General features: G+C 53.8%; 1 protein-coding gene across 1 annotated transcript; it reads right to left on the reverse strand.

The window, feature by feature from the left end:
• Window positions 1-4,385: 4,385 nt before the first annotated feature.
• LOC136368424 (P2Y purinoceptor 1-like) lies at window positions 4,386-6,814 on the reverse strand. The gene has a single exon (XM_066330617.1). It carries the CDS (start codon window positions 6,676-6,678, stop codon window positions 5,644-5,646), a length of 1,035 nt encoding a protein of 344 aa, XP_066186714.1. The 5' UTR covers window positions 6,679-6,814; the 3' UTR covers window positions 4,386-5,643.
• Between the last annotated feature and the right edge of the window lie 3,605 nt (window positions 6,815-10,419).

A 10,419-nucleotide genomic window follows, 5' to 3' on the forward strand; every position in this document is an offset into this window, starting at 1 on the left:
TCTCTTGAGGTGGACCTGAGGCGCTGAGCTGTGACCGGAGGCCATGATCTGGGTGTCTCTTGGGCACCTCCCCGCAGGACCCAGCACAGGCTCAGGGCATGGCCATTGAGGGGTTTCTGGTTTGAGAACTGTGTGCGAACAGCCCTCGTTATGGAGACAATGGGAGCTCCACCCAGGCTGGGATTGGCAGGGGCGGCTGCAAATCCCATCTCCTCCCTCTGTTGTGCCTTTGGGAGAGGATGTGTCCTATACTCCCAGTCTGCTGGTTTGTCTATGAGCCACCCTCTGCTTCTACACACCCCACGGGAAAGGAAAATAATGTTTCAGCTCGTGAAGCCCCTCTCCCTCACTGTGCTCCTTGTGCTGCTGATGTCTGCCCTGGGGCGCCCTGCCAGAGCTTTTTCCCACATCCCAGCTCAGTGCACTGGGATATTGGTTATAGGGATGGATTTCTTGTTTCACAGAAACAGCTTTCAGTTTTGCACACAGCAAAATTCCCTCCTCCAGCAGCCCTGAGGAAGCTGCATCTCGTGATGGGTAGTGCAGATCTGCTGGGGTCTTGGATGAGCTGCTTCCCAAAGGAACTGCATCCCCATCTCCTCTGGACTCTCAGCACAACACTGTGTGGAAGAACAGCACACTTTCAAAGGTGGATTTTTTGCCTCCAAACCAAGTAACACCTAATCAGTGAGAATGCCTGGCTCTTGGCATCCCCAGCAGTGAACCTACCCTGAGCTCTCCTCCGTGCCAGCAGCTTCCCATTGCCATGGGACTGGAGACATGGAGGTTCTGCAGGGTGGCCTGTGCTGGTAAGAGCAGACTGGGAGCTGTGGTGGGTTGTTCTCCCCACCTCTGCTGAGCACAGATGTGCACCTCTGCACCTCCACACGTGAGCAAAGGCAGCCAGGACAGTTAATCTGTCTCCTGTCCTTGGATGTCCTGAGCACAGCAGGGAAGCAGCCACTCCAAGGAGGAGCTGTGGTACCTTTGGGAAGCCTGGGAGCTCTCTGATGCTCCTTAGGGTAAACTTTTTGCCCGTAAGCCCAAACAAGCAGAAGAATTTCACGCTGGCTGGGCAGTGTGTTGGCACGAAGGGCTCTTCAGGGAGCCAGATTGGATATGAGTGTCTCCTGCTCATGACAGAGGAAGGTGTTGGGCAAAATTCAAATGATAGCTTCCTCCCAGGATGCTGAGGAGGCAGCACAGGTCGTGGTGCAGTGAGCATCTCCCGTGGGTGTCTCACTGCCCCGCTCCTGCGCTGGCGCCTGCCTCGAGCAGCGATCCGGGACAAGGAGATGCTTGCTGCGGGGGGGATATTTAAAGGAACGGCGTAAAAAACGTCACAACTCTCTTTCAAAACCTTGGCTCGGCGAGTCCTCCAGGACAGAGCGGTGCCCGCAGGGTGCAGCCGCAGTGGCTCTGTAGCGCACATACAAATGCGGGCCGGGAGCTGCCGGAGCTGGCCGCGCCTTCCACGCTCTCACGCTCCCCAGGTCCCGCGCAGCACGGCATCACCTATTTATAACTGCACGCACTGCAGGAGTACTATTGGCCTGATAGCTTCACACAGGCACGCTAAGTGTTGTGCTATTTCTGTGATTTGCTCTCTTCTGCACAAGCTGTTGGTCCCTCGGATGCCAAAGCACTCCATGTAGTATAGACAAAGACTCAGCCTTTTCTCTTTGATTAAAATATTCACCAACAGCACCCCATGGCAGGCATATTTACCATTTTTTTCCCAGTTCACCTGGATAATTGCATCTGCTATTCCTTCCTAGCCTGATTGATATCCTTGATAAATCAGATAACCTGCCAGGTCTGTTGTCACTGCGGCCAAAGGTACTTTAGCAATGGAATTGTTTTGCTGAAGAAATAAATACCTCACACAGGATCTGAGGATGCTGTGACCTTTCATTAGTGACCTGAGTGACTCATCCCTTTTTGTGTGCACACTGCAGCCTCCACGCTGTAAAAGATGCTCCACAAAGTCCTACTGCTGGGTGCCTGGAGTAATGGAGAGCCATTCCTGAGTGAGCCTCCTGCTCTGGCTGCTTCTCCTCCAGCTTCACACATGGTCTTTACACCTCAGCTGGGCCTCAGGGCTCTTATGGCCATGGCCTGTTTGTCCAACAGGGAGCTGTGCACCATCTCAGTGATGTCTCCAACACCCCCAGCCCTCGTGTACAGCAGCTCCTGCTCCTCTGGGCTGTGGAAGTCTCTGACACCAAGGCACGAGCCCAGGTTCTCAGCATAGAGCAGCCAACCCACACTTGTTTAGCAATCAGCGCTCCACTGGCCATACCAACACCCCTGAACTGAGTCAGAGCCGATTTTAGCTAATGTGTGCAAAATGAAATAAAGAATTAATCACAGCTGAGTTCTGTGCATTTAGATGTTGCTGATAGCAATATTTTCTTCTTCTGGAGTGTTTTGCATGCCAAAAACACACAGTTCTGCATTTTGAAGGAAGAAAGTGGTTGTACATCTGTGCATCTGTACGTGTGCCTGATTTTTCTGCCTGACTGGCTTCCCTGGGCTGTCAGCTCCAAAGTTCTGTGTAACATAACAAACCTTGACTGTGTTTTCAACATATCCTCAACCAAGAGTGGTTTATTTAATGAAGCAAGAAATGCAGCCAAATTTCCAGGCTTGATCCTGATCACATTAGTGTCAGGAGGAGAATTCCCACCATGTTTGATTTATTGGTTAGGTCTAATCTTGGTAAAGGAGTTAAAAATCTGCTTTCAGCTTGATTTTGCAGACAAGACCATTGCTCCATGTTGCTGTACCAGAGAAGCTGTGGGAAAAGCAGAGTGTGCAGGTGGGATTCCTCTCACTTGCTTTTATACATCTTCAAAGCCTGGCAACAGCCAAGGGAGGGGAAGAGGAATGTTCAGCTCGTCATAAGCCAGGAGCCCAAAAGGGCTGATGATTCAGGAAGGAACCATGGCCCAGCTTCTCCAGTGCCACTGGCTCCTTCCTGCCAGCAGCAAATGCCTGTGTGTGGCTCTGCCAGTGTTTGGTAGAGTGTTGGGAGAAGGGGAAGAAAGAATATGACACCTCCCACCTTCCCTACCCATTTATCCTCTCCCAAAAGTTCTCCCTATGCCACAAGTGGGACCTGGGACAGACTGGCTGCTGCCCATGCTGCCTGTCCCAGGGACAATCCCACCCTCTGGTTCCAGGACATAAAGAGCTCTGGGAGGTTTTATGGGGGGATCAGCACCCACAGGCTTTGAGCAGGGTCCCTGCAGTGGCCACACACCTCCATGTCCCACAGAGAGCAGCAGCAGAGGGCAGGAAGGAGGGATGGAGGAGGGAAAGCGAGACGAAGGAGGGTGGTTTTGTTGCCCCATCACCAGCTGTGAAGAGGCTCATGTGCCAGGGGTTGAGCCTTAATTACACACACACCTAACAAAGGGAAAGAGCTCATTTCCTCCAGTTCACATGGGAAGCAGCACTGTCTGAGAGTCAAGGGGACTGCGAAGTTATAGACTAACAAAGAATTAAAAATCCCACCCCAAATATCTCAGACATCAGCCCAACACACAGATCCTTACTGGCTTTTGCTGCTTTGACAGATGCAGAACACAGAAAAATGTGCAGATTTATGCCTGCAACTGTCTCTGAGGCTCAGAGATGCTTCATAAGATACAGATCTTTAAATCATCCTTAAAAGTGAAGGGAGAGGGCACTGGAGAAGACAAGAAGGGCATCCTCTTGTCATCTGGGCATGAGGATGCAGGGGGTGAGAGCAGAGTTTGCTGGCACGTCCTAGGCAGCGCTCCCTCCCCAGCATGCAGTGATGCTTTATTTCAATCAATAATCAATCCTGCCCAAAGTGGGGGCACTGACAGGCTGTCACAGCTCCCGTGGGCTGTGGGAGCCAAGGCAGGTTCTGTGGGGAGCTGTAGCATCTTAGACAGGACCCATGTGTGAAGATGGAAGAGCTGGACAGCTTTCAGAGGCGTGGGTGTTTTCCGAGGAAAGGAGAAGAGTTCGGAGCTCTGGAGAAGCCCAGATCTGGAGCATGTGTGCAAGGAGCAGGGACCAGGTCTGATCCTAATGTCTCAATCTTCCTGCTACAGAGAGAGAAGATTTGTTGGTGAATTTATGCTTTATGTTTGGTTTTCCTCTGGATGAGATGGGAGCTGGACGTTTCAGGCTCTGCTGGACCCCTGACTGGTGCTGAGCAGGCTCCTCAGTGTGTGCCTGTCACAGAGCACTCTCCACCAGCTGCCTGCAGTATCCCAGCAGTTCCCTGTCTGCAGAGCACTGGGAAAAGCATCACCACCCCCTGAGCAGGCAGGCCCCTGCTCCAACCCACAGGCCAGCTGGCTCCCAGGCTCCCATAAAGCTTTACAAGAAGCCAGACCACTCACAAGTGAAAGCATGAGGTGTTTATTTGCACTGCAGACACATTAACTGCACTGAAAGCCAACCGTGCTCCCTCCACTGCCCCGCTAGGGTGGGTCTGTGTGAGGAACAGCTGACATAGATAAATGTCAGGTAAACAGCACAACATCCGTCTGCGGGCCAGTGCTTTCCCAGAAAGAGCTGATTTTAACTCACAGTCAACTTCCTACAGCTGGGCGCCAAAAGCTGCTGTTGCTGCAAATCACATTATTGACTTGAAATGTTCGAGCTGTTTGTTGCGGGTAACAACAGAAGATCAAAAACCAAAATACTGCTCGGGAGCCTCTGCTCACCCCAAAGCAGAGATGTCACCCCACTGCCATCACATCCTGCCTTCACAAGCCTTCACACCAGTGCTGCTTCTCTTTTTACTTGCATATCTAATTCTTACAAGTCATATCTAATGCCCTCACAAGGCTGGATGCAAGATGCAAGCATCCACCTGAAGATTTGCAAACTCTCCTGGCATTTTCCCGCTGAAAGCAGTTCAGGCGACTGCAGTCATTCACCTCCCAAAATAAAACCCCAACTAAGCCTCCAAAAACTTTAAAATGCCCATTTGTTAGTTCTGCTATGTGCTCTTCCAAAAGAGAGGGATTAATGCCAAAAATGTCTTTTTCTTCTGCAAAGGAGGTGGGCAGTAGAGGATCCCACAGATCCTGAAACAGCTCAGTCACCCAGGAACAGGCAGAGCTTAGTAATGTACTTAAAACCTGATTTTTAATGAATATTTCCATTCCAAAGCTCTTCCCTTGCTGCAAAAATTTCACCCTCTCAGCTGTTCTGCAATGCAGGACCTCTTTTTAGGTGAAAGAGGGAATCCTGTCTCAAACCCATGAACAGCAGAGTAGAGGGGATGCAGTGGAGGGACAAGGTGTCATTCCCTTCCATCCCTCAGGCACAGGGAGCTGGGAAGCAAAAGGCTGTTAACCAGCTCAGACTGCTGCATGACAGCCTGCAGGGAAACACTCTGGACTGGAGCAAACGTGATCATCTCTTTCCATCTCCAGGCGTGCTGTAGGCAAAATGGTTGGGTTGAGTGGTTTTGCTTTTGGAATCTGGTCCCTGTTTTCTCTCCAGTGCTGACAGTCCTGTCTATCCCTTGCGTGCACGGAGCCCGTGATGCTGCTGTCACCATCTCTGCAAAGCAGGTGCCAAAGTGGGGGGCTGCCCCCAGGGAGGGGCCAAGCACAAGCTGATGTGGCAGAAGTGGGGGTGTCAGGAGTCTCAGAGCTCATTAGAAGTGTCCCCCTTACAAAAACTGCTGTTCCTATTCTCAGCTGCCTGGCAGGAGGTTTTGCTCCGGAATGGCCTCAGACACCGGCCGGCGTTTTGGCGGATGGTCCTCACTCGTGACCTCCAGTCTTTGCTGGCAATCACATAGAGCAGGGGGTTGAGAGCACTGTTGAGGCTGGCCAGGCCCCGAGTCACCTGGTAGGAAATGTAGACATCCTTTGAAGCCTGTGTGCAGGACCCTTGCGGTTGCCAGCGAAAGTACAAGTTGAGGTTTCTGAAGATGTGGTAGGGGAGGAAGCAGATGGAAAAGAGAACCATTACGAGGATCACCAGCCCGATGCTTCTCCTCCTGAGGCTGGGCTCCACGCTGTCGTTCCTCCAGAGCACGAACACCACGTGGCAGTAGCACCCGATGATGATGAGGAAGGGGATGACAAACCCAATCACGGTGACAGCAAAGGTGTAGGGCAGGTAAACGCCCAGGTGCTCGTTTCCCGTCGTGTCATGGCACTTCCTCCCCTTGTCATCCGTCTTGCTGAAGGCAATATCAGGCGCTATCTGTGCGAGGACCCACACCCAGACCACCAGGCTGAGCCACCCCGAGCAGGCTGCGCCCTGGCACCTGCCCCGCGCCTTCAGCGGGTGCACGATGCCCAGGTAGCGGTGGATGCTGATGCAGGTGAGGAAGCCGATGCTGGCGTAGAGGTTCAGGTGGAAGAGGCTGCGGGTGAGGCGGCACCAGACCTGCCCGAAGATCCACTCTCTGCCCTGCCGGTAGTAGCTGACGAGGAAGGGCAGAGTGCTGACATAGAGCAGGTCAGCCAGCCCCAGGTTACCCACCAGCAGGTTGAGGGGCTGCCGGGCGGCCGTGCAGAGGTGCCACAGCCCCAGCCCGTTCCCCAGCAGCCCCAGGGGGATCACGGTCAGGTACACGGCGGGCAGGAAGCGCTGGGCGAAGGCGGAATCCACGGGGCAAGGAGGCCGAGTGCCATTGCCGGCCCACGTGGAGAGAGCCTCCGCAGCCATGGGATGGATGCAGCCGTGCGCAGGGCGCAGCCGCTGGCACCGCCCGAGGCACCGGGGCCCGCCGCAGCGCCGTACGCCCGGCACAGGGGCTGCTCTCACCTCTCCGCTCCTGCTCAGCCCGGCCTGGGACTTCAGGGCTCTGACTTTCCCCCGGGGCACGGGGAGGATGTGCCGAAAGCGGCCTCAGCGCGGCGGCTTCCGCCGCTCCCTCGGCGCCTCCCCCAGCCCAAGTGAGGCGCCCGGGGCAGGGACACGCAGCCCCTCGGCTGCTCTGGGCGCTGAGGGTGCCTGGAGGGAGCAGGAGGCACGGAGGTGGCAGAGGGGTGTCAGGAGGGGAGCCAAAGCTTCCAGCTTGTTTCTGTTCTGTCCCGCTCGCGGGCTGGAGAATCCTCCCAGTTTTCCAGACGGGGGGCTGGAAGGCTGCACCCCGTGAGCCGCCCTCACTGCCACTCCTGACAGCCTTTTTCCTGGCTCCGGCTCTCAGAAATACCGGGAGCAAAGGTAAGGAGGAGACTGGCAGCGTTCCCCGGGGCTCACGCTGCCGCGGGGGCTCACGCTGCCATCCCCGGTGCCGCAGGCGGAGATGTACCGGGCTGGCTGTCCCCAGCACAGGCAGAGTGAGCCCTGCTCAAGGGCTGCCCCTCACCACAGCTGCTCCTGCTGCCTACCCCCATCTCCCTCCCCAAGCACAAAACCCCTTTCCCCGCTGCTCCTTCCAGCGGTCCGGACCCGCGCAGGGAGGACTGAGGTGGGCTGTGCCCTTCCTTTGCTGGCACAGGGACCGTGAGGCAGAAGACACCCAGATACTGTGAAATTGGGGCAAAGAGCTGAAACCGGTGACCCCAAAACACACCCCGAGGAAGGGCAGCCCCGATTGCATCGCTGAGCAGCTGCTGCAGCATAAACTGAAATCGCTGGGATCTGCAGGCGCGGGAGATAACAGGGAAGCAATCAGCAGGGAGGAGGTTTACCCTGATAAGGCACAGGAAAACGGCGCTGGGGAAAGCGCTTGAGGTGAAAGGCCGGGCTTTGGAACGGCCACGGCCGCCTGCTTTCCGGGAATTGAGTCCGGGCAGGGAACCGGAGGAGGCTGGTACCTCAGCAGGCAGTGGGGAGTCGGAGGAGGAGGAAGGAGGATGAGTCCTGCCCAACCATCCCGGCTGAGCATCCTTCCCTCCTCGGGAGCAGATGAACACCTCGCGCTCGGGCACGGCTCTGAGGGGCCCGGGTCACGGGTGGGGCGGCGGCGAGTTGACAGTACCGGTGTGTTTGTTGACTTCAGAAAGTCCTTGCTGGAGCAGATAAGCGGTAGGAAACGTTGTGGGTTATTTCCTGCCCGTGTAATAAAATCTCAACACTGTGGGTGTGCCACCGACGAGATTAAGTGTAGAAGCCGTTTCCGTGTGGTGAAGATATGGCTTTTCTGTGGTTTGCAGAGGCTCTGGTGGGTCTGTGCTCCTGGAGAGACAGCAGCAGAGGGGCTCCATGGGGATGTACTCAGGGAAGTGGCTCCATCCTGCCCTGCTCCTGCCCCCTTCACCTCTGTGCACTTCAGCTGCTCCTGAAGCCTGGGCTTGGGGTGGCATTTGCAGAGCAACTTTATGGAGGTGTGGAAGGGCAGCGAGAGGAGAGGAACAAACTGCAAGCAGTTCCCTTTGTCCCAGAGCATCAACCTTTGGGGAAGCTGAAGCAGACAGCGTCAACCTTTGGGGAAGCTGACAGCAGCTGGCTGAGAGGACTTCTGTGATCGTGGTCATGAGCTGCTCTCAGCAATGACGACAGAGCTTTCCCTGTCCTGAGAACGAAAGCTTGGAGTTGGTGCCTCCTGCCATGGCAAGAGAGGAGCAGGGCAGGGCATGGGGAGTGCTGCTTATGAATGGGTGGAGCTCCATGTCCTCTGTATCTCCTGTTGCCTGCACCTGGCGGAGGAACAATCATGGAGCTTTTCTCTTGTGCCTGCCTCCTGTGTGTTTGGGGTGTTCACACGGCCCGTGGTTTCCCTCGCAATACAGGTGCTACTGCCCAAACATCCTGCAGGAGGAAACTCCCCCCTGGCTCCTGGCTCTGGCAGGCAACAGCACTGCTGATGTTAGGAGGAGAACACTGGGCCAAGACAGCTCCTGCAAACACATAATCTGAATCATGTGTTTCCAGGAAAAATAATTAAAAAAACCCACCCCATTTGATCTACTTGTTTTGTTTTTTTTTTCTTTCAATTGAGCACTTCATGCCTGTGCTCAGTTTCTGAAAATGTTTCACTTTAATAAGGGGCTCATCCTGCCCTTTCTCACCCAGCTCTGTGCATTTAAAAATCATCAGTCATGAGAATGGCTTGGAAAAGAAATTCTGATGCATGTTGTTTACTCATCCAGTAAGACAGTTTTCCTTCAGCTGCTGCATGTGCTTGCACAGAAATGAGCTCAATAGTGTGCTTGGCAGATCCCAGGCAGTGTGCAGATGTGCCTTTGTGCCTTGAGGACAGGAGTGAATTTTCTTTTGGTTTGGGGATTTTTATCTTTACATGTTACCTGTGGCTGGGGGGTGAATATTTCTCTGTTGCCCTACACAAGCAGGCAAAGCCAGGACCCTGCGTCAGAGCCTCAAATAACCACGTTTCCAGGGTAGCAGGGCTTTAGAGGGAAATATTGTGCGACTGGCAATCAAATTGCAAGAGTTGATTTCCCTGTATTCATGGGGAAAAATAACTCTGATTTATTTGGAATCATTAATTCATTATTTAGATGCTTAGTGAATCAGGGAGACGTTCTGCAGGGGAAAAAAAAAGATAATTATAGCAGAGGTGTGTTGAGTCATTTTTTCCAGATGAGAATTGCAGGTTTCTGCCTCAAAAGTGACTTTTTGATTTTTACCATCACTCAGAGGAGGCTAGGCAGGATCTGAGAGTGTGTGACAGCCCTGGCAGCTCACCCACTCTTGGTGGCTGAGTCCCAACATACTTGAACAAGAACTGGCTTAAAACCAGGATTTTCAGGACCCACAACGTGTTTTATCCATGTCGGTCGAGGAACGTGGCAGTTTTGAAGTCTACGTGAGCTTTAGGTCACCACTTGTTTGGCATGGCCACCACAGAACTAAAAAAGTCAACCAAAGCTTTTTGTTCTGCGATTTGCTGCCTGCTGGAGGTTCACCATGTGCCCCTATCAAACAGAATTAATGATTTGTATTCAGGCTGAGCACCAGATGATTGCAGTAAACAATTGTCTTTGTAGGCAATGTTTTACTGTGAGAGCAGTGAGGTTTTTGTGTGGTTTGGGGTTTTTTTAAAATTTTTTTTTTTTAATGTATTTGTACCCCCTAGAGGTGACTGAACTGCATCCTTGACTTTCATTTTATTTTCAGTTTCTTGCAGGGCCTGAGGGAGTGGGTGGGTGAGTTGCCTTGGCTCTGGTGCCTTTTCTGCTGCTGCTGGGGAAGCTTTTCCTTGGGCTGGAGAGAGCAGCTCCCCCTGTCATTCAGCCTTTTGCCCCTTTGCCCCCTGATCTGCCCTGGTCAGGAGCACAGTCAGCTGGTGATGGTGGCTGCATCATGCTGGGGAAATCCCAGTCCGGGGCAACTGAGGGAGGTGTGGGCCTGGCAGTAGGAGGGATGAGCTGCAGGGGAGTTTGAGCACTGATTTTTGGGAGGCTGGGAAGAGGCTGTGCCTGTGGCTGCAGACGCAGCAGCAGTGCAGCCCGTGCCCTGCCCTGCTCTCCTGCACACCCAGCACTGGAGACCTGGGCA

The sequence above is a fragment of the Sylvia atricapilla genome, chromosome 16, assembly GCF_009819655.1.
Source record: "Sylvia atricapilla isolate bSylAtr1 chromosome 16, bSylAtr1.pri, whole genome shotgun sequence".
NCBI lineage: Eukaryota > Metazoa > Chordata > Aves > Passeriformes > Sylviidae > Sylvia > Sylvia atricapilla.

Excerpts from the sequence above, each read along its gene's own strand:
- LOC136368424 (XM_066330617.1), bottom strand. The coding sequence starts at position 6,678 with ATGGCTGCGGAGGCTCTCTCCACGTGGGCCGGCAATGGCACTCGGCCT.